Source organism: Balaenoptera musculus, chromosome 11 (genome assembly GCF_009873245.2).
Source record: "Balaenoptera musculus isolate JJ_BM4_2016_0621 chromosome 11, mBalMus1.pri.v3, whole genome shotgun sequence".
NCBI lineage: Eukaryota > Metazoa > Chordata > Mammalia > Artiodactyla > Balaenopteridae > Balaenoptera > Balaenoptera musculus.
In genome coordinates, this window is record NC_045795.1 from 37374470 (window position 1) to 37398995 (window position 24526).

The following is a 24526-nucleotide window of genomic DNA, read 5'->3' on the forward strand; positions in this document are numbered from 1 at the left end:
GTTTGTTATATGGGTTAGGAAACAAAAGATCAATCATTCTGTGATTTGATTAACACTATGTTGTTTTACTGAGACGGCTGTTCACTTAATAGAAATACAACACAAATTTATTTAGAAAAATAACGTTTGACACTGGTAAGGGGTGTGAAGCAAGTGGAGAATTTGCTAAATCCAGTCATATCAATGACTAGTGTGGCTTCACATGAACTAGATTTATAACTCAGAACTAGGATATCAATTCAGAAAACAATAAATTTAGAAGCTTATCATACCATCAAGTGGCCAATGGGGCCGCTCTGCGGTAAGACTAGTTTTATCTGAGGTATAAAAATTATTGCAGGCAATATTATCACTAATGGTAATAATTTGGCAAATGGAAGTCAATATACACAGACGGGTAATGACTTGCTGTGCTCGTGCAGTTTCGATGATTAAAGACCCAATGTAAAGGCTTCGCTGTGATGAGGATTAACCACACAGTAATTAATGGTAGCCTGAAGTGGAATGGTAATCAGGTAGCGGAGAAAGTAATAAAAATGTCCCAACAAAGGCACTCAAATAAGGGCAATAAATGTTTTATAGTAACAATCTGGAATTGTAAAATGGTCCAGTGCAGACCTAGATGTTGTCCCAGATTGTAGAGTGGTAATACCAAACCACCACATGCACGAAAAAGGGATGCAATTTATTGAGTGACAATTATATTCCTCCCAAATTGCAGAGCTAAATAACTACTTCTACTGAAAGTATGAATGCAACTCTGCTGAATGACCAGTGAAAACATTCATGGTTTTATATCATTAATAGGTGGGAAAAAGGGACTTCCCTGGCGGTCCAGTGGTTAAGACTTCGCGCTTCCACTGCAAGGGGCACGGGTTTGATCCCTGGTCAGGGAACTAAGATCCCGCATGCTGCAGCGCAGCCAAAAAATGAACATAAAAATAAATTTAAAATAAAATAAAAATAGGTGGGAAAAACAATAGTATATAAAGTTTGCCTTGGCAGTTTGGGATATGGTGATATTCCTCAAGACCTGCCCTAAATACAGAATCAGGGAAAACTCAGTTGATGACAGATGCAGAGAAGGTATGGTGACTCTGACCCAAACATAAAATAGGACAGTACATCCCACTGCCTCATATACAGGTGGATGGCAGATTTTACGTTAGCCATGTGTTTATCAAAGGCCATTATAAATTATGCTGGAATGGATCTATTACCAATCAACAAATCCTGGCTGCGAACAGAACTGGCTACAAGGAACAGAATACTCAACTATGACGCTTAAGTTGTAAAGACCATGATGTCAGGGCACTGAGCTGGTGTCTCTGCAATTCTCATCTTTCCCTCAGGGTACAAGTTAACTACTATGAGTTCTTCGCATCTCATTTTCTTTTTTTTTTTTTTTTTAATTAATTTATTTATTTATTTTTGGCTGCGTTTTGTTTTCGTTGCTGTGTGTGGGCTTCCACTAGTTGTGGCGAGCGAGGGCTACTCTTCATTGCAGCATGCGGGCTTCTCATTGTGGTGGTTTCTCTTGTTGAGGAGCACGGGCTCTAGGCGCACGGGCTTCAGTAGTTGTGGCATGCAGGCTCAGTAGTGTGGCTCGTGGGCTCTGGAGCGCAGGCTCAGTAGTTGTGGCACATGGGCTTAGTTGCTCCGCAGCATGTGGGATCTTCCCGGACCAGGGCTCGAACCTCTGTCCCCTGCACTGGCAGGCGGATTCTTAATCACTGCGCCACCAGGGAAGTCCCTCACATCTCATTTTCACACTAACACATTGAAAAGCAGGAAATGTGAGTGGAGGCGAAACGCAGCTTTCTTCACAAAACGATCTCTCTCTGGTCAAAAAAAGAAAATCCTTCCAAGAACCCTCCTTCAGGAGACTTTCCTTTACATCTCATTGGCCAGAACCAATGAGATGAGCCCATCATAGACCAGTCACTGGTATTACCAAGGAATTATTATATAAGGCTTAAACTAACCCAGATACCTACTCTAAGTACACTGTCACCTGCTCAAGAACTGAATAGAACTGTGGTTCCTGAGCAAGGAAGAAGCAGGTGAAGGGAAGACTGTTGGGAAGGTAATTAACCGTGCCTGTTACACTGGCCAACAGACCAGAGAGTCCACGGTTGGTAAAACGAGGAAATAGAATTCATTATACTTAATGAAAATATCACAAAAATATCACAGAAAACATGTTTCCCCTTAAGAAGATCTAATACAAGGTACATACTAAGAAACGTTAAAGAAAAACCCATTGTCTAAGTAAATGCCAGGATTTCATTCTTTCATTCCATAAATATTTACTCAGTGCCTACTATGTGCCACCTGCTGGTCTAGGTGCTAAGGGTACAGTGGTGAACAGAGAGCTTACACTCTAGCGGTTCCTGATATAAAAATTGTGCATTTTACAGAAATGAACAGCAGTCATGCCTCTATAGTAATTCAGAAGACTGTACCTTCTACACATTGGCCAAACTGCAAAAAGAATGAGTTGGTAGAATTATAGAAAGTTCACCACACATTAAGTTATTAAAAGAATATTAAAATATTGATAATGCATATTTGATAAGGTATTTTTCTAGGTATTCAAAATATTTTAATGTACATTATCTTTACTTCCCCATTGACTATGAAGAAAGAAAGGGTAGATATTATCACACAGGCCCCTGAAGGATGAGAACCTAGGTCTCCTGTACCTCTCAAATCATTCAGCTTTCACTACAAGTGACAACTTTCCTAGAAATAAGTCTCTAAGATTAAGCCTGCTCAAAGATAGAGGCAAAAGTTCTTAGAACATGCGAGAAGACGACCCATCTCCTCATTTAAATTTATTGTGGCTGAATGATGGCCTATGAGAGAAAGATGTGATAAAGTGATAATTGGGGGTACAAATACACCCACACATCTTGGATTTAACTAGGGTCTCTGTTGTGTTAGAAAATAATTTACTAGAATTTTACTAGAAGAAATAGCCTTCAGGACAGGGGGTGGGGTGGGATTAAAAAAAAAAGAAACAAAAAAGAAATAAAAGAAATAGCCTCCAGGGAGCTTTTAACTCCATTGTCTGGCTGGGTTTCCTTGAGTGTGTCAAAGAGAAAGAGGACCAGAAAACTGCCAGCCCCACAGTTATGTTCTATTTGCCTCAATTCTCAGAGAATAAGGAAGAGGGCAGACCTATATATATATTCAGAAGCAATGGGCCCCAGAAACCAGAAGAAGGTCATCAATCATTCAATTTCAGGACAATACTTAATCAATAAAGACCTTCTCACAGAACAGAGAATCCAACACCAAACCCCTACATATACCAGCGTCCAATATAAGAAAAAAATCTCTGATGTAAGTTAATTTTCCACTTAGTAATGGACTGCTTAGAGGTAAGAAGATTGCTCATCTTCTGATCAAAAACAGAGCAGAGGAGACGCTAGAAAAGGTCCAAGTGGAAACTGTCATTTCAACAAAGTAGGGGAGGGTTTTGGGGTTTTAGGAGAAGTACATACATGAAAGGAAAAATATCTTGACTTACTTTTTGGTGAGCCGAGGATCCAAAGGAGGGTGCTGTGCTCCATACACGGGCTGGATGCTAAAAGCAAGGGACAAAGGAAGAAGCAAGTTGTCAGGAAAGTAAATATGTTGGGTGAGTACCACCTGCATCACAACATTGGAAGGGACTTTGAGAAGCAGGTTGCCTCCAAGAACAACTATACCCAAGCCAAAGGATAGCACCCTACTCTTTACAAAAAAATGTTCATCTTCCCCGGTGAGGTTTCAGTGCCCTACGTAACTGACTGTCAGGAAGTTCTAACTGTAAAGAAGGCAGCATGGAAAGGCTTTAGAGTTGGAGAGAACAGAGTTCAAATGCCAGTTGTGGCATCTACTACCTCTATAAACTTGCACTAGATTACCTGACCACTTTGAATATGCTCTCTCATCTATAAAATTGGAATATCACCTACCCCAAAGGACCACTTGGACTACAAGACAGTGAAGCAACACCACAAATCAAGAGTAGAGTGACCCACGGGACTCTCACACACTGCTTGTAGGGGTATAAAGAGATACGACCACTTCAAAAAAGTTTGGCTGTATCTAGGAAGAACAAAATATGCATACCCTAAGACCCAGTATTTTCACTCCCAAATATATATCTTTAGAGAAATATATAGATATGTGTATCAAGAGATACATATAAAAGTGTCCATAGCATTATGGATCCTTTTAGCCCCAAACTAGAAATAACCCAAGTGTCTATCGACAGAGAAATAAACTGTCATGTGTTCACATAATAGAATACTTTACAGCAACGTAAATAAACGGAGTAAGGCTGAAAGTAATGTGAATGGATCTTACACATGTCATGTTGAGCAAAAAAGCAAAGAATAAAAGAGTAGATACTGTATAATTCTATATATATATACACTTCAGAAACTGACAAAAATGATTTCTATTGTTTAGGGATGCATCCATAGTAGTAACACTATAAAGAAAGCAAGGAGTGATTAACATAAAAGGACGTGGTTATCACTGGAGGGAAGGAAGGAGGTGTGAGAGAGAACAGACACAGGGGGATTCTGGGGTGTTCACTTTGAGATTATTTATCAAGTTATTATACCAAACAATTGTTTCATGTACTTTTCTGTAGTAGTTCACAGTTTAAAAAAAAAAGAAAAAAAGAGGGACCTGAAAATAATTGTTTATCAAGCCAAGCTGTTGTTTAAGCACAAAGGTGACAGAAAAACATGTTTCAACACGTAAGAACTCAGGGAATATGGTCTCCCTGACTCCTTCCTGAAGAAACTACTAGAGGAAAATCTTCTATTAATAATGAAATAAATGGAGAAACTATGGCAAAAGGACTGATGGAGAGCATTTAATTGATTTTACCTTAAGCCTGAGTCTTAAATTTGAGGCTTTATGGTTGCAGAAGAGAATGTAAAAAAATGTAATTGGCAAATGTTAAAGTGGGATGGAGGAAAAAGTAGACTGAAATAAGTAGACTGATTCCCTCATCTTTTACTGACAAGGCTCGAAAGATACTTAAAGCTGATAACTCAAGTAATATAGGTATAAGTATGTTTCAAGATATAAAATAAAACTAAGAAAAATAATACAATCAACTAAAAGCAAGTGAGGAGGAGGCAGGAAATATAACTACTAATTTCATCATTACTCATGGCAGGGAGTCAATAGATACTGTCTGAAGAAATATGGTAAAAAGTTATATGCAATCACTAGAATAAAAAGATAAACCTTTCAAATCATCAGAATATACACATGCACACCCACCTCCCAAAGCAAGTACTATCCTGATAGTGAAAGTTTTTTTTAAAAGAAAATATTAAAAATAGAACTAAAACCAAATATAACAGTCTTTCCAATAAATATAAATGGGCTGAACTTTCCTATTAAAAGAAGAAGGATTACCATCAATGGGGCTGGTTAAATAAATTACAGTACATCTGTTAAAAAGAATTAGGCGGTTCTATATCCACTGACATGAAACATTCACTGAAAAAAGATGCAGAGGGCTCTTCCCTGGTGGCACAGTGGTTGAGAATCCGTCTGCCAATGCAGGGGACGTGGGTTCGATCCCTGGTCGGGGAAGATCCCACATGCTGTGGAGCAACTGAGCCCATGTGCCACAACTACTGAGCCTGCACTCTAGAGCCCGCAAGCCACAACTACTGAGCCTGCGTGCCACAACTACTGAAGCCTGCACGCCTAGAGCCTGTGCTCCACAACAAGAGAAGCCACTGCAATGAGAAGCCCGTGCACCACAATGAAGAGCAGCCCTCGCTCTCCACAGCTAGAGAAAGCCCGCATGCAGCAACGAAGAGTCAACGCAGCCAAAAATAAATAAATAAATAAATAAATTTATTTTTTAAAAAAAGATGCAGAATTATATGCATAATAATACCTCCATTTTTGTAAAAATCTTTAAAATAAAATATATCCACATAATTATATATGATTATGTCTATGTATTTATAGAGTAGCTCTGAAAGAACACACAAGACACCAGTAGCAGTGGTTTGGAAGTGGAACTGATGACTGGAGGGCCCTGTGACAGAGACTCAGTTTTCAGTGCAAACCTTTTTGTACCTTTCTGAATTAGCACTGTGTACATTATCACCTTTTTAAGAAATAAATTAAGCAATCTTAAGAGGGTTGGGAGGTTTAAACGGGACAATGTGTAAAAAGCCCTTCAGCACAATTCCTGCAGGTAGTAACACTAGCAAGTAGTGAGGTGAACACTGCCTGGCACACACTCAGTGCTTAAGAAATGTTGGTTTTCTTCCTCCTTCCAATTTTTGCAATTTATTCCTTACCTAACGTATAGAAAACAGAACAAGTTTACCAAGTACCTACTTTGACATAACAGATGTGATCCTAAAGTTGCTTTTAAATAAAAATGTAGCCAATTCACATTTATTTCTACTAAGATTCCAAAGGGAATAATCTTTTTTTTTAAAACATCTTTATTGGAGTATAATTGCTTTACAATGGTGTGTTAGTTTCTACTGTATAACAAAGAAAGTGAATCAGCTATACATATACATATATCCCCATATCTCCTCCCTCTTGCGTCTCCCTCCCACCCTCCCTATCCCACCCCTCTAGGTGGTCACACAGCACCGAGCTGATCTCCCTGTGCTATGCGGCTGCTTCCCACTATCTATTTTACATTTGGTAGTATATATAAATTCATGCCACTCTCTCACTTCCTCCCAGCTTACCCTTCCCCCTCCCCATGTCCTCAAGTCCATTCCCTATGTCTGCGTCTTTATTGTGTTAGCATGCGGTATTTGTTTTTCTCTTTCTGACTAACTTCACTCTGTACGACAGACTCTAGGTCCATCCACCTCACTACAAATAACTCAATTTCGTTTCCTTTTATGGCTTAGTAATATCCCATTGTATATATGTGCAACATCTTTTTTTATCCATTCATCTGTCGATGGACACTTAGGTTGCTTCCATGTCCTGGCTATTGTAAATAGAGCTGCAATGAACATTGTGGTACATGACTCTTCTTGAATTATGGTTTTCTCAGGGTATATGCCCAGTAGTGGGATTGCTGGGTTGTATGGTAGTTCTATTTTTAGTTTTTTAAGGAACCTCCATACTGTTCTCCACAGTGGCGTATCAATTTACATTCCTACCAACAGTGCAAGAGGTTCCCCAAAGGGAATATTCTTGTGTACAATCTTTAGTTATGACTACATCCCTGACCTTTTTAGTTGTAAGAATCCCTACTCCTTAAACTTCTCTGGAAGGTTAAGTAATTTGTAAATTAACCATCACATGTAGGACCACAGAAATACAAACAGTATTACTTGAATGTATTTATAGAGTTTCCTAGGCAGAGGAAAAGAAGAGAGAAAATACGAGGGATTAAAGAATACAGGAAAGTCTGGCTTAGAGAGAGAAAGCTTAGACAAAACAAAAAGCACAAACAAACTAGAAAACCCAAAGGGCCACTGATTTCTACTTTAATGTTTGCAAATACTCTGAGTACACTTGAACTCTCCAAGTCCATAAGCTTCTATGTTAGTAAAATATAAAGATCAGAGAATAAACTTTTCAGGAAGATCTCAATGGGCAAGTTGGGTTGGGTGACTGAGTAGAAAAATATGAGAGAATCCTTAGGTTCTCTCCATAAACGAGTATTACCACCTGCCAGTAATCCACGCAGAAAAAAACCAATCCCAATTGTGCAGGTTTAAGGGCCAAAGGCCATCAATTACCATCCAGGAAAGGGATCTTAAAATCATGGTAGGCTATTTTTTAAAGATGTCAGCTGGCACAGCCAGAAAGGCCAAGATAAATGATGCACTTCATCAGCAAAGGTATCAGAGCATAAATTGAACTTAACATATTCTTGAACTAAACCATGATGTTATCTGTACCAGGAACACTTTGTATAATTTATCAGTTTATTGAATCTCAAAAAGGAGAAGCAAGAAGTTAGAAAAGGAAGAGAAGCCCAGATGATCACAGAGACTAAATGAAGACAGACGGAAAGAGCCTGGTGATTAAGGTGCTCAATTTCCTGGCATGTATAATTCACCTATCAACCTGTACCATCCACTCCTCCCAAACCCAAACTCAACTCTAGAGCAGGCTGGTCTCCACTACACCTTCCAAAAACACCTTAAATGCTAAACTGGGCTCTTCTGCCTACTCCATTTTCAAAATCTTATCCATCCTAAAAAATTCCTTCAAATTCTACACCCCCTGCCCCATGAGACCTTCTCTGAGCGTCCACTAACCCATGCCTTCTCTGATTCCCTAAAATGCAGACATTTTAAAAAATAAACTAGATTTAGATCATAATATAGGGTACACCCAGGTAGGTGCTTAACACCTATATAAGAAATAAGACATTATCGGACTTCCCTGGCGGTTCAGTGGTTAAGACTCTGCGCTTCCAATGCAGGGGACACGGGTTTGATCCCTGGTCAGGGAACTAAGATCCCACATGCCGCGTGGCGCAGCCAAAAAAAAAAGAAAAGAAATAAGACATTATGGAGTTGAAACCCCAGCACAACCCTTCCTCCCTTCCTAGGAAACCATTTTATTGAATCTGGCATTTTTCACCCTCATTTTTGTTTTTACATTTTCTATGTATGTATCCCTAAACAATATATAGTGTTGCTTTGCATGTTTTAAAGACTTTATATAAATGACATCATACTGTATTTGTGACTTACTTTGACACTAAATCATAAATGCTACTTTAAATACTACTTAATTTCATGGGCTAAATCATAAATGCTACTTTAAATACTACTTAATTTCATGGCTGGCTGGCTGACTTCTCCAACACAAATTTAAAAAACATTTGCTCTACCACAAATGTAAAAGGCATTTAATTCACATTTTCAAACACAAAGAAAAGTACAGAGAAAGATATAACATCCATGAACCCATCACTCTGACTTAACTAATATTAACACTTGTCACATTTCTTTTTTTAAGAAAATAAAGCGTTAGAGAGACTTCTGAAGTCCCGGTTGCAGTCTCCAGCCCCATTCCCCTGCCTCCCCAAGAAATAACCACTATCCTGAAGTGGGTACAAAATCCTTCCCATCTGCTTTGATACTTTTACATGTATTCATGTATCCATAAACATAATATCCATAATATCTTTTGTATGTTTTAAACCTTTACATAAAAGACTGCATGTACATATCGGTCTACATCTTGCTTTTCTCACTCAACAATGTGTTTTACCCAGCTGTGCTTTTAAGTTTTTCTGATTACAAAAGTAACATATGCTAAGTGGAAAAACTGGAAAGGCAATAATACGCAGCATCCTCGCCAGGGGAAGCTGTGCTGCCAAGGAGATTTTCAGCTTCTACTGAGCAGTGGTGGCGCCATGTCTTTTTCTGTAGTCCCCTCACCACCTGGCAGAGCATGACACACACCAGCAGGCACTTAACAATCCTTAGTGAGTCAAGGCTGGAACTATACAAAACCCAGACCTCTGTTTAAGCTGACTCCTGCCTAGCTAGACCTAAAAACAAGAGGCAATCACACTGCATCTCAGAGAAATCACACTGCTCACACAGAGAAAAGAATGTCACGGGCTGTGCTACAACGAAGACAAAATGAAGCAAAAATCTCGGTCAACCTCCATTGTTCTCTTCAATAAACCAACGCCAAAGGATATACTGGCATAGCTGGTTCACGTAGTCGGAACGGTGCAAAAAGCTTGGCAGGAAAAAATCAACAGGTGTTTGTTCAGCACTGACAGAGGAGCTAAAGCAAACACGGGAACAGAGCTATCCAATTTAAAGCCAAACATGCTGGCAATCAATGCAGGGTCACACACTCACTTGATGGAAGTCTTCCAGAACTGGCTGTTTCAGGGATAATTCAGTATCTCCTAGTCACTGACTTTATCAATAAAGCATTTCCAAGCTAAGAATAGGTTGTAATGTACCTGCCCAGATAGGCTGGGACCGTTACACCGAGTCTACTATCAGATTCATTCGTGTTATGAAAAATGACCAAATGACAGAGACGGTTTCAGTTAAAAATCCATGGGCTCCTAAGTAATTCAAGTGATTAGACACTTTTCTCAACGTCACTGAATGTTAAAAGAGCTCCTTGACTTTCACAATAAACACTTTTGCTTTAAAAGAGGGAGAAGCCCTTCCCAGAAGGATTGGAAATAAGAACGTGGGAAATGAGCCAGGCTTTGGCTCACATTTGTCTCTCCTCCTCCAAGTCTCATCCGCATCTTTTCAACGGCAGCATCCACACCCTTGGACTGGATGAGGTGCTTGGACAGACGGTGTCTAAATCTTAGCAGAGATGGAGGGAAGGGGGAAGCAGAGTGTGGATCAGGAGTCAAGAAATTTACAGTGTCCTTTGGGGCAAGTCACTTTCCCTCTCTGGCCTCAGTTTCCTCACTGGCAGTGCTCTTAGGGTGGAATTCTAACATTCTACAATTTCGTGAGACTCAGATGTTCAGTGGGGCCAGTGATTCACTGCTTTCAAAAGCACAAGATAGAAAAACCCACTTTCGGCGCGCCACCCCCCCCCCACCCCCCCCCCACCCAGATCTACTCTTACCTATCAATCATGCTTTTGTGAGTGACAGAGCAAAAGAGAAATATCCAGTGACACGAGTTGCAGTTGGCAAGTTTAACATTCAACGTCAGAACTGGTAAGAGCCTCAGAGCTCACTTAATCCAGACTTCTCATTTCATAGATGAGAAAACTGAGCATGGAGTAGTTAGTATGTTGTCTGAAAATGTGGCTTTTTCTGAGGATAGGACACCACAATCTTACCTGACCACCCAAGCCAGAAACCTGAAGGTGACATCTCTTTGGCACCTCCTTCTCCCTTACTCCCCAAATCCAATGATTTACCAAGTCCTGTAGATATTCCCAAACTTGTCCTTTATTGCCATTGCCCTAGTCCAAGCCCTCTTAACCTCTCCCTCTACTAACTGCTGTAGCCTCCTAACTGCAGCTGACTTGAACAACGGGGATTAGGGGCACCGACTCCACTCACAGCAGGGAGACCAGTTAGGAAGGTATAACAGTGGTCCAGGCAAGAGAGGACTCAGTCTGATCCTGGTAGTAGGGGGAGAAGTGGTGAGAACAGCTCATATTCAGGATATATTTTGATAAGCCAACACAGGACTTGCTAATGAATTGGATGTGGCAGGAAGATAAAGAGAAGGATGAAAGACATTAGGATTTTTGGTCTGAGAAACTTGGTCAATGGGCCATTAAGTGAGATGGACAGAATAGCTTTGCAGGAGTGGGCAGATGTGGAAATCAAGAGTTCTGCTTGGATGTGTTACGTGAGAGATGCTATTAGACAGCAAAACAGAGACGCATTAATTGTTCAGTATCCAGGGACTTCCCCGGCAGTCCAGTGGTTAAGACTCCACACTTCTACTGCAGGGGGCACGGGTTCGATCCCTGATCGGGGAACTAAGATCCCACATGCCTCGTGGTGTGGCCAAAAAAAAAAAAATTGTTCAGTATCCATACAGCAAAAGCATCCAGCACTAGGAATCAGGTTTCTTTCAATCTAATTCAGGGCTATTTTTCTCAGTGGTTCTCAACGTGCAGCTCCCAGATTAGCAGTAGCGGTATCCTTTGGGAACTTCTTGGAAGCTCAACTTCTCAGGTTCCACCTCAGACCTACTGAATTAGAAACTCTGGAAGTGGGCTTCCCTGGTGGCGCAGTCATTAAGAATCTGTCTGCCAATGCAGGAGACATGGGTTCGAGGACTGGTCTGGGAAGATCCCACATGCCACGGAGCAACTAAACCCGTGAGCCACAGCTACTGAAGCCCGCGCGCCTAGAGCCTGTGCTCCGCAACAAGAGAAGCCACTGCAATGAGAAGCCCGCACACCACAATGAACGAACACACAATGCAGCCAAAAATTAATTAATTAATTAATTTTTAAAAAAAGAAACTCTGGAAGTGAGGCCTGGCAATCTATGTTTTAACGAGCCTGCCAGGTGACTCACTGAAGTTTGAGAACCATTGCTCAAAATCATACTCTTCATCGCTAAGGAACACCTGACACCCACAGAGACCCTGCATTAGGCTTCTTTGTGCCTCCGTAAACCCTCTGCCTAATTAACAATAGGTGGTATTTTTTTCCACCCAGGACTCACTGGGGGCTCCAGACACACCACTGATCAAAGTTTTTCAATTCCAGTTTCAGAAACTAGAGCAATAGGAGAAACAAATAAAATTAGGAGCTACTGTAATCACAACTATCATTTTCATAATGGCTAATATTAGTGAGTACCTTCTATGTACTTTCTATGCATTATCTCATTTAATCCTCATAACAGCCTTATAAGGTAGATAGTCTGTCTCCATTTTACAGATGAGGAAACTAAGGCACAAAGAGGTTAAGTAACTGCCCAAGGTCACACAGTTAGAAAGTGGCAGAGCTGGGATTTGAAACCAGGCAGTCAGGTTCCAGAGCTTGCATTCTTTTTTGTTTTTTCTCCTTTTTTGGAGATATAATTGACATACAACATTGTGTAAGTTTAAGAGGTACATTCTGTTGGTTCAGTACACTTACAGTCGCCCTCCGAAGTTTGATCCACAATTGGTTGAATCTGCGGATGGATGTGGAACCCATGGATATTGAGGGCCAACCATACTGCCATTTCATATAAAGGACTTGAGCATCTGCAGATTTTGGTATCTGAGGGGGTCCTGGAACCAATCCCCCCCAGACACTGAGGGCTGACTGTACTGCAATATGATACCACTGTCGCATTGGCTGACACCTCTATCATGTCACATAATTATCATTTCTTCTTTGTGGTTAGAACAATTAAGATCTAGTCTCTTAGCAACTTTGAAGTTTATAATACAGTGTTGTTGACTATAATCACTATGCTGTCCATTAACTCTCCAGAACTTATTTATCTACTAGTTTCAAGTTTCCAGAGTCTGTATTCTTAACCACATGGTACATACTACGTCCTGTCTTCCTAGGCATCCACACAAGGACCATTTGATGTATTAAGTACATGGGGCTCTTATGAATAACTGAAAGAACTTAAAAAAGATGTTTAATTCCATCAAATTACCATATGACCCAGCAATTCCACTCCTACATATACTCAAAACAATAGAAAACATACTTTCACACAAAAACCTGCACATGAATTTCATAGCATTATTCATAATAGCCAAAAAGTGGAAACAACCCTAATGTCCATCAACTAATGAATGGATAAACAAATGAGGTACTTCCATACAAGGAATATTATTTAGCCATAAAAGGAATGAAATACTGATACATGCCACAACATGAATGAGCCTTGAAAACATTACACTTAATAAAAGAAACCAGGCACAAAAGGCCTCGTATCACATTATTCCATTTATATGAAATGTTCAGAAAAGGTAAATCCATAGAAACAGAAAGATTAGTGGTTGCCAGGGGCCAGAGGGAGGAAGGGATGGGGAGTGACTACTAATGGCTATGAGGTTTCTTTTTGGGGTGATGAAAATGTTCTGAAATTAGTGGTGATGGCTGCACAAAACCGTTTATACTCTAGATGAATATACTAAATACCACTGAATTATACACTTTAAAAGGGTGAATTTTTATGATATGTGAATTATCTCAATAAAGCTATTATTTTACAAAAGGATGTTTAATTCATTTTGAACTTGAGGCTATTTTACTACATAAAATTCCTATTTGTTGTAATTAAGGTTGCTGGATCATGATCAAAGAAACTGAAAGTAATCTGCCACTGCTTTGAATTTTTACCTTTTCAATTTGCAAAGAGTAAACTAGTTTCACTTCTAGGTTGCCATGGACCTAGACACAGTTATCTGTGTCATTTCCCCAACCAGAGGAAGTTTTTCTTCAGTATGACTGAAAGAGTACAAATGCAAAAGTTCTGTTCTTGAGAAAATATCCTAATATTTTCCTTAAATCAAAGCACTTTCTATCTAAAAGAACTTTAGTTTTCTCCCATAACCAGGGGCTCCTGGGGCTTCCCTGCTAAAAGCACAGCTGAACAATGTTTCTCTTCAACAAGCAAGGTACTATTATGAATTTTGGCAACATTTTAATGCCTTAAGATAAACAATGAAAATAAATACCTAGTACTGGAGTAAGGATCAGAGAAACATTCTTTTAAATGTTTATTTTCTCTAATAATAACAGTAATACTAATAACTAGTATTTATCGAGCAACTATAATGCGCTAAATACTGTCCTAGGTTCTTCACAAATACGGTGTTTAATTCAGTCCTCACAGGAACCTTTAAGAAAGTATTTTTATCCTCATTTTACAGATAAGGAAACTGAGGCCTAAAGAGATTAAGTAAATCATTTGCCCTTGATCACACAGATAACAGTCCCATAATAATCCAAGTCTTTCAGAACTCAAATGTTCTCTCTTCTATCCCTGTATATTCCTCTTCAAAATGAAAAAGGAAGCCAGAAACTTGAAGAAACTGAAAAGACTCCTCTTCCTATCTCACAAAAGTAGTGCTTTGCAAAAAAGATGACTGTTTCTACAATCCAAAAGAGGAAATATGAAAACAAAAATTGTTAATAACGACCAGAAGTCAGTAGGCACAAAATACTTTGCCATGTCCCACATCTCAAACACTGCTTCCTGATTTAACAGTTTTCCCATAGATTCTGATTATAACCTTCAGGTGTCAAAATTTAATGATCTCACCATGGAAATCCCCAGAGAACAGCAGTTAGCGAGACTGGAGAGCTCCCTAGACCAGGAATGAAAAAGAATCGTTGGCAGGAAGTGGTGCCTATCTAAAAACATAGACGTCTTTACCATTAACACTGTGATTCCACAGCACTTTAACCTGAAGCTATTTCTGCATTCCCTTGTATTACTTAAAGCTGATCCCCAGATGTCTAACAGGATCCTAAATAAAATAAGACTGCTGTATAGCAACCACTGACCCTCATTTCTCTCTTGCTATTTAAAAAAAAAAAAAAAAAAAGCCACAGGTTTAAAGGATTATATCCCTGAATCAATCAATAAGGAAGGGTAGCACGTGGGGCACAACCAAACATGAATTTCATTATGAAGTAGACTGTGGCTGTCAGAAATCTTAAATTTAAGACTGAAATATACACTCCTCCTTTTACTCCTTAGGACTACCCCCAAACAAATTTAAACTATAAACCAACAGTAGACTGACGAATGTACAATTGCTAAGAGACTCAACATATACCAAAAAGGGGGTGATGGTGGGAGTGGAGAGTAACTTAGAAAGTCTGTTCTCCTACTAAACAATTTAATGCAAGAAGTACATTACCAGGCAGAGGAGAAGAGGTCACTTGGGGTTGAACAAATCCTTAGAGAACGCTAAAGAAATAATCTCAATTCTAGGTCACCCTGTAATAATTCCTAACAGGAAAGGGCCAACTCAAGATAAAGTAAGGTCGAGCTTAAGAATTTTCCTCACTTTTCTTGTCCCCCCGCAGACGGTCCCAAGCTCCCACCAGAACTTTTTTGGGAGTCCAGGAGAAAAATTCGTACGTGCAGAGCTGGGGGAGCAACGGCAGGAGCCATCCTCGTGCAAACAACCACCTGTGCGCGGTGGAGACCCCCCCCCCCCAACGAAGGAGTTCTGTTTAAAGTGAAAAGCAGCTCTGGGGATGGCCTTCCAAACCCAGGACCGACATTGATTATTCACCCAATTCCACTGTCCCCTATGCCCGAACTCCGGCCACCTCCCGGCCGAGGGCAGCCCCTCCAGAGCCCTACGCCCCCAGTCCCGGGTCTGCTCCCACACCCAGCCACCTCCAAAGCTCGGTGCCCGCTCCTTTGCCTGACAGCTGTCCTCCCGCCACCAGGCAGCCCCAGCTCCCCCCGCCCAGGTTCCCCAAACCAGTCTTCTTGGGTCGTTGACGCCCCAGGCCCGCGGGATTTAGGGCTTAGGATCTGGAAAGGTTTGGTCCAATTCCCTCTTCTCAGCGTCCTAGGCTCACCTCCCCGGTAGCTTAGCGCTCCTCTTCCAAAACTGCTTGCTGTTATCGGCGGCCATCGCTCCGGCCCGGGGAAGGCCTTGTAGGCTGGCCAGGGGGGTACCCAGCGAGATGCCCCCAGGACCCCGCAATCGCAGGGCCAGCCCAGGCCGCTTCCCCGCTGCCGGTCACCCTCTCCCAGCTCCCGGGGGCGCCATCTTGGATGTGGGCACCCTCCCACCCAGCGCCGCTGCCATTGGTGGGCTGCGCAGGCTGTGGTCAGACAGACCAATCGGGAGCTGGAATCCTGCAGGCCGCTGAAGCCGAACGGTACCGTCAGGGGCTGGGCACACAGGTGAACCGGGCAGGCGGAGCTTGGACGAGCCGGGAGGCGGGGCTGAAAGTTCCTTAACCCAGGCAGGAGAAGAAGCAGGTAAAGAAAGGAACCTATGGGAAGGAGGAGAGGGTGCTGTTTTCTTTGGGGGTAATGAGGTTCCTGAGTCTAATACTTTTTGGAAAGAGAGAGCATATATATTTATATACATAAATCTTTGACCTAAAAATAAGGGCCCATGTGTTGGTTGCAGCCCATTTTTAACATCTCCCAACTCAACGACATTCTAGTTATTACCTTCTCCCCTCCCCCGTTCCGTTCGGACCCTGATATATTTTAATCTGTAGAGGAAGATCAGTACTGACCCGATGGCCCAGAGTTGCTAACTGTTCAACACGTGAGTAACGGTTGGTTCACAAGGGCCTCGCTCTCCTCAGGTAATTGATCACTATTAAAGGACTTGTGCTGTAGGTGAAATTCAAATGATTAAATCTCTGTTTCAACCAATAACTGTCACTTTCTGACTATGAGAACCCAGATGCTGACAAACTGTTTAGGAAATATTCTTATTTTATCTATCCAGTTCAGACTACAAAGTAACATTTCTTGAGAGGACATAGCGCATCTCCAAGGCGTGAATCACAGAGATTAAGGATGTACCCTCAAACATCCTTAATGTCCCTTATGAATCAATTATAAATCCTTCGCCCTTGAATTTATTTTCAACCTAGTTTTGACTCAGAATGAGATTTAATATTAGCATTTTGAATCCTTTGAATGTCTTGTCGGTGTTTTTTGCTCTTTTTGAGTCTCTGTGGTTGTATACCACAGTGACTGAGGTGGGGCCGGCGCGGGGAGGTGGGGGGGGGGAGGGCAGGGAGCACACCCTAGTCCAGAGTAGTTTTTGTCCCAACGAAGGACTGATGAGATAGGCTGATCGTTCCCCACCCCCACTCCTGGTTACTGCTAGCACAGTCCTTCCACATGTTGGAAGGTCTAAAAGACCTTCTTTTATATGCCTTCTGATGGCCCCTTTCTACACAGAAATACCTCCATTCTCAAGCCTCTTTTGTCCCCTGATTTTACAATCATCATGAGATTGTATGAAAAGGGCTATTTTAATTTTCTCTGAATTTCTCATCTTTTTATAGACTTTCATCTTATCTTGTCTCTGATAGTCACCTTTATGGGCATTTGCTCCATCAAACAAAAGCTGCTCTATCCTTTTAATCCTTTAAGCTGCCTTTCTTTGGCTCTTTTTCTTAGGATGCGGTGGCTAGCACTGCATACTGAGATCCAAAAGGGATTTCCTGAGGTTTTTGTTGAGACTGATGTTTTGTGTTTACTCTGGACCACCAGAACTTTACTGGCATTTTGGATTTTACAAGAGCTGATGTCTTGAAGGGCTAATCTGCAGCAATTTCTGATCCCTTTCCTCTGTGGCAGCTGGCAGTTCAGAGTTCATTATCTTAAAGATGCCACCTGAATTGTCTCCCCCTATGTGAGCTGCCTTACGCTTATTCACCTGGCAAGTGACCTGCCACTTTCCAGCCAATTCACATAGCTTTAGAAATGTTCCAGGAGATGCCCCCTGTTGACTTGACATTTTCCTATGTGGAAAGCAGAGTATAATTGTGTACCTAGAAATGTCTCAAAGTATTCCTTTTTCTTAATCATTTATGAAATGTTAAATAACACTGATTCCCAGGGGATGCCTTAACATTGTTCAACCCAGAGAAGCCCTTAATATTCTTACTCTTTATTTTTTACATCTAAGCCATTTTCCCATCCAAGATAAAAAAAGTTTACTTGTCTAGCGATAACTTTTAAAATACTCCTTGTTAGGGAAGTTGAGATCGTTGGGCCTTTTTTCACCACCACCATGACCACCCAAATTGAAACCACCCACATCTTTACAGCAGCCTGCTATTAGGCCTCTTGCTTCCACTCTTGCCCCCTTAGAGTCTGTTCCCCACACAGCAGAGAGAGAGCCTTTTAGAATGTCAGTCAGATTATGTCACTCCTCTGATCAATATCTTGCAATGGCTCCATCACACTTGGCATAAAATTCAAGCTCCTTAAAGACCCTATATGATTTGGTTCCACTCTCTTCCTTGCTTAATCTGCTCCAACCACACGTATTGCCTTTTTGCTATTCCTTGAACACTCCAAGCATGTTCCTACCTCAAAGTCTTTGTATTAGCCATTTCCTCTGCTTGGAATTCTCTTCCCCCAAATATCTGGATGGCTTGCTCCACATTCCATATTCCCAAGTGTCTTCACCTTGGGGATACCCTCCCCTACCACCCACCTTAAATAGCGGGCTCCACCACTCTATTTTTCTTTAAAGCACTCTCCCTACCTTCCATACTATATACCTGTTTCTTGTCCATCTCCACCCCCTAGAATGTAAATTCCACTAAGGCAAGGATTTTGTCTGCTTTGTTCTCTGCTCTCCTCTGCTATTCTCACCTAGAATAGTGCTTGGCACACAGTAGGTGCTTAATATTTACTGAATGAGAGAATGAAGAGTGTAAACTATTCTTGTCTTTTGGTTCTATGTTGTTCACACACATTTTTTGTTGGAAAAGATGATAGGAACCATTTTTCTCACCCCTAGCAGGATGTGTCCACTTTACCATAGAATCTATAAGCTTACCTATGCTCTTGGTTGAAGAACAGTCTTCCTTTCTTGGGAAAGATTGTCCTCTTCAAACCCTTTTGCATCTTCAGAGGAATAAACCTGTACCTAAAATGATGAAGGAGGGAGGCCACACACCTAGCCACCTGTCCATCAAATGGTGACAGCTGTGACAGCAAGATCACCGTCACACCAAACTTTGCCCAACTAAAGGTGAAAATCATTGGTTTGAGGTTCCCAAGGGGCCCTTGGAGTACTTTTGATGGAGACTCTTAGTGATAGGCACTCACTGGTCCACTATACTGGTGCTTCTTATACGTTAATGTACATGTGAATCACCTGGGGATCATGTTAAACGTCTAGATTCTGATTTAGTAGGCCTGGGGTGGAGCTTACAGTTATGCATTTCTAACAAGCTCCCAGGTGACACTGATGCTGCCGATTTGTGGACCTCACTTTGTAGATCTTCTGTTACTTGGCACAATATGGCCTATGATCCTTAAATTTATCACAAAGGTTTGATTATTTTGAAACTATAAGTAGAAGACTCTCAGTATTGTCTGCCTGCAAGCTCTTTGGAGCAAAGGGAATGAGCTATGTCTGGGTTGAATGCGCACTCAAAAGAGTGGGCGTATCCCAATCCTTAGAGAAAGTTCTATGGAAGAGATAAACTGTGCGTGGAGACACATGCAGGCAAAGAAAGAGAAAGACCTGAAGGACCTTTCGGAGTAGCAGCTCCAGGGGGAGATAAAAATCAAGAAAAAAGCCTTTGGACTAAGTTACAAAGAGATCACTGGCTGGCTTTAACCTCAGTGTGGGAGTGGAGTGGACCCTGTGCTAAAAGGAAGGGTTAAGAAATGAGAGCAAGAAGCAGCCCTCACAATGCACTGCAGAATGTTGGACCACCAAAGGGACGGTGAGGTCAAGCTGGGATCTAAAAGCAAGAGAGCCTTTGCGGTACCTAAACAACCACTAGACAGAGCCAACTGAGAGAGATCAGTTATGTTAGGGAAGGCAAAGGGCTAAGCAAAAAGACTGAAGAAGCAAGGTTATACGAGTAAAGAAAGGAAGAGAGAGTAATTAGAGTTTGAAGGAGTGGAGGGAAGGTTAAGAATTTCTTTCCTAGGAACTTATTCTAAGAAAGTAAGTCAAAAGGAGGGGGAAAAAAGCTCTGTGTACAAAGGTATTCTTTGCCTAGTAACCAATAATAAACAGGACAAATCAAAAGAATATAAAGGTTTAAACATGAGAAGGCAGTTACACAAATTACGGCGTGTGGTTTGTAAACTTGAAGCATGCTAGGTCATTAAATCGTGCAAATTTGAATGCTACATTGTGCGTCAAAAAGGTTTATGAAGTGAGGTACAGCAGGGAAAAAGCAGAATGCAAAATGTCTTTGCCCGATTTCAATAAAAATATATGGGTTTTGTCAGAGTAGAAGAAAACATGGAAAAATTTAGAAAATTTTGTTAGATAGTAGAATTATACATCATTTTATTTCCAGAATTCTTCTCTAATGCTACCATATTTTTTATTATTATGAAATATATGTCACATAATAAATTAGGGGGTGGCAAACATTTTTCTATAAAGGTCCAGGCTGTAAACAATTTTCAGCTTTGCAAAACTAGCAAGGCTGTGTTCCAATAAAACTTGATTTGTAGCTACAAAAATTGGGATTCTATATGATTTTCACATCACAAATTATTCTTTCAGTTTTTTTTCCAAATATTAAAATATGTAAAAAACCATTCTTAGTTCACAGACCATACAAAAACAGTGCACCAGATTTGGCTCATGGGTAGTAGTTTGCCAACCCTGCAGTAAAGACTAAAGAATAGGGAATTCCCTGGCTGTCCAGCGGTTAGGACTCCACACTTTCACTGCCGAGGGTCCAGGTCCAGTCCCAGGTTGGGGACTAAGATCCTGCAAGCCGCGGGACTTCCCTAGTGGCACAGTGGTTAAGAATCCGCCTGCCAATGCAGGGGACATGGGTTCAATCCCTGGTCCGGGAAGATCCCACATGCCGCGGAGCAACTAAGCCCGTATGCCACAACTACTGAGCCTGCAAGCCACAACTACTGAGCCTGCGTGCCACAACTACTGAAGCCCACACGCCTAGAGCCCGTGCTCCGCAACAAGAGAAGCCACTGCAATGAGAAGCCCGCACACTGCAACGAAGAGTAGCCCCCACTCGCCTCAACTAAAGAAAGCCCGCGCGCAGCAACAGACACAACGCAGCCAAAAAAAAAAAAAAAGATCCTGCAAGCCAAGTCGCCAAAAAAAAAAAAAAAAGAATAAAGAATAAATAACAAGATTAAGAAACAAAAAACCTTTTGCCCCTCCTTGATCCCATGCCCCTCCCACTCCAGTGGAAACCAGGATCCACTCTCATCCATGTTGTCGACTTTTACTATATATGTGCGAATCTATAAACATGTTTTTCATGTTTTGAAACTTTATAAATAGCAACACACTGTACATATGCTTCAGCAACTGGGTTTTTTCACGCTGCATTCTGTTGACACAAGGAGCTCTAGTTTGTTCATCTTAACTGCCCTATTGTGTTCCACTATGTAAATATTCCTCAATTGTCATCGCCAGTTATTTTTATTTTGAACAGTGCCCAATTAACATTCTTTTACACATTTACCACGTGCAAAATTTTCTCTACTGTGGTGTTTTTCAAAGTACAGTTTGTCAGCTATTAGTGAGTTGACATTAAAGTTTGGAACCTTTAATGAAATCAAATAGACAGCAACATTTATATCTTAAAGTTACATAATGTGTCAATTATATCTCAATTTAAAAAAAAAGAATAGACAGGATTAGAAATGATCAGATCGTGTTACATGTAATAGGAAAAGGCATTGTGCAAAATTTTTATTTCAACTTTATACGCACTTATACATGCATGTGTTTGTGTGCGTTTATGTGTACTTGATTGTAATGTAAAATGTATTTCTTAGCGGTTGTCACAAAGTTTGAAAAACCCATTGCTTTAAGGTGCTTAGGGACACCCAAGAAAAACATTGCAGGATCACAGAATATGCACAGTTTCCACTTAACCAGACTCTGCAAAATGCTCTCTGAAGTGGTTTTTCCAATTTATATTGGTCCTCACAGCAATGAGTGAGTTTCCATTGCTTCACATCCTCACCTGTAGTAGGTTTTTCTCATGGGATGTTAAATATACCACATACATGAAAGAACGTATAAAACTAATGTGTATCCGCCTGCCAATGCAGGGGACACGTGTTTGAGCCCTGGTCTGGGAAGATCCCACATGCCACGGAGCAACTAAGCCCGTGCACCACAACTACTGAGCCTGCGCTCTAGAGCCCATGTGCCACAACTACTGAAGCCCGCATGCCTAGAGCCCGTGCTCCATAACAAGAGAAGCCACCGCAGTGAGAAGCCCGCGCACCACAACGAAGAGTAGCCCCCGCTCGCCACAACCAGAGAAAGCCCGCGCGGCAATGAAGACCCAAAGCAGCCAAAAATAAAATTAATTAATTAATTAATTTTAAAAAATTAATATGTATAGTTTGATGAATAATAATAGCATTTGCCTGCATGTACCCACTCCCCACACTATGCAACAATAGGACATCACCAGTACCTTAGACACCTCTTGGAGGTCCCTTGCTCTGGGCATTCCCCTTTCTCCCCACTTCAGGTGTAACCACTGTGCAGAATTTTGTATTAATCATCCTCTGTGTATTTATATTTTTCAACCTACGTTTGTAATCTTAAGTAAAGTATTGTTTATATTAATGATATTGTATGGTATCCATTCTCCTGTTGCTTGATTCTTTAGACAACAGGATGGTTTTGAGATTTACCCTCATTTTCCACTGCTGTATAATATTCCATTTTATAAATAGCACCATTTATCTATGTTACTACTGGTGAGCATTTAGTTGTTTCAGGCTGATCTGCAGCCTGAAGCAAGAGTGAGAAAAATAGATGCTTGTGGTTGTAAACCACTGGGTTTTGCATTATTAGTGTGGCCATAACTGATTATTATAGACGTGGAATGGAAGGAAAGTAGAAGAGAAAAGTCAGCTAGGTGTACTCTTTCAAGAAGCTTAGCTGTGGGGGAATTCCCTGGCAATCCAGGGGTTAGGACTCTGCGCTTTCACTACCAAGGGCATGGGTTCAACTCCTGGTTGGAGAACTAAGATGCCACAAGACACGCGGTGCAGCCTAAAAAAAAAAAAGAGAGAGAGAGAGAGAGAAAGAAGAAGCTTAGCTGTGAAGAGATTGAGAGGCTAGTTTCTTCCTCTTCCTCCCCCTCATCATTGTTGTTCTGTTTTAGGTCTTTAGTTGCCTGTAATATAAACCCCTTTCCCATGTACAGAGAATTTTTCACTCTATGAAACTTTGTGGGAAGCAGAGCTCACCTACCAGTATTGCAGCTAAAACTGGCAGCTACTTAGTTTTCCATCCTTCCTTATGAACTAAGTCATATGCACATGTCATAGGCTCTGCTAATAAAATTTTCCCAAACTAGACTTTGAATCAGGAGGAGCCTATGAGGCAAAGAAAAAAGAGAACAAGAAAATCCATTCTTGGTGGGCAGTGCCAGCTGTGACAGCAACACCCAGTTCGGCGGAATAACCCTGGCAACAGCAACATCTAGAGTCTAGTGCTAGAAGGCCTCTCTCTCAGTTTAACTATGGCATCAAATGCTCACTGCTGGCAGCAGCAGTGTCTTCAGTGGCCCAGCCCTGTGGTGTGATATTGGCTACCATCCTGTAAGCAAAACCTCTGAATGTGGTGTGATATTGGCTACCATCCTGTAAGCAAAACCTTTGAATGTGGTGTGGTAGACTGATGGCATTCATGCCCCAATTCTTCACCTCTCCCTGCATCCGTATTATCCTGTGGGACCTTCTCATTCTTTTTTTTTTTTTTTTTTAATATTTATTTATTTATTTGGCTGCACTCGGTCTTAGTTGCAGCATGCGGGATTTAGTTCCCTGACCAGGGATCGAACCCGGGCCCCCTGCATTGGGAGCACAGAGTCTTAACCACTGAACCACCAGGGAAGTCCCATGGGACCTTCTCATTCTGACTCTGGACTGACTATTGTGACTTGCTGTGATCAATGGATGTTCGCAAACATTACACAAGCAGAAGCTTGAAAAGCACTCGGGTGGCTGCACTTGCTCTCTGTCTTAGTCTGTTTGTGATTCTATAACAAAATACTACAGACTGAGTGGCTTGTAAACAACAGAAATTTATTTCTCACAGTTCTGGAGGCTGGAAGTCCAAGATCAGGGTGCCAGCATGGCCAGATTCTGGCCAAGGCTCTCTTCCGAGTTGCAGACTGCCAACTTCTTGCCATGTCCTCGCATAGTGGAAGGAGCAAGGGATTTCTCTGGGAGCTCTTCATTCAGGAGGGCTCCACCATCATGACCTAATCACCTCCCAAAGGCCCTTCCTTCTAATACCATCCCATTGGGCATTAGATTTTCAACGTATGAATTTGGGGAGGACAAAAGCATTCAATCTGTAGCACTCTCACTGTTGTCCTCTGCCATTGCCATTACAACATATCTAGGCTAGCCTGT

At 41.3% G+C, this 24526-nt stretch overlaps 1 protein-coding gene across 2 annotated transcripts in view; it reads right to left on the reverse strand.

The window, feature by feature from the left end:
• TBC1D22B (TBC1 domain family member 22B) overlaps positions 1–16221 on the reverse strand; it is a 64365-nt gene extending 48144 nt beyond the window's left edge. Inside the window, exons 1-2 of one of the 2 annotated variants that reach the window (XM_036870269.1) lie at positions 15997–16191; positions 3536–3592 (exon numbers count right to left, since the gene is read on the reverse strand). In XM_036870269.1, the coding sequence (XP_036726164.1) occupies positions 3536–3592; positions 15997–16052 (113 nt within the window). In that variant the 5' untranslated portion in view covers positions 16053–16191. Of the gene's footprint in view, positions 1–3535; positions 3593–15996 lie in introns of both variants that reach the window. The other variant, XM_036870268.1, reaches the window with a different exon arrangement.
• Positions 16222–24526: the final 8305 nt, after the last annotated feature.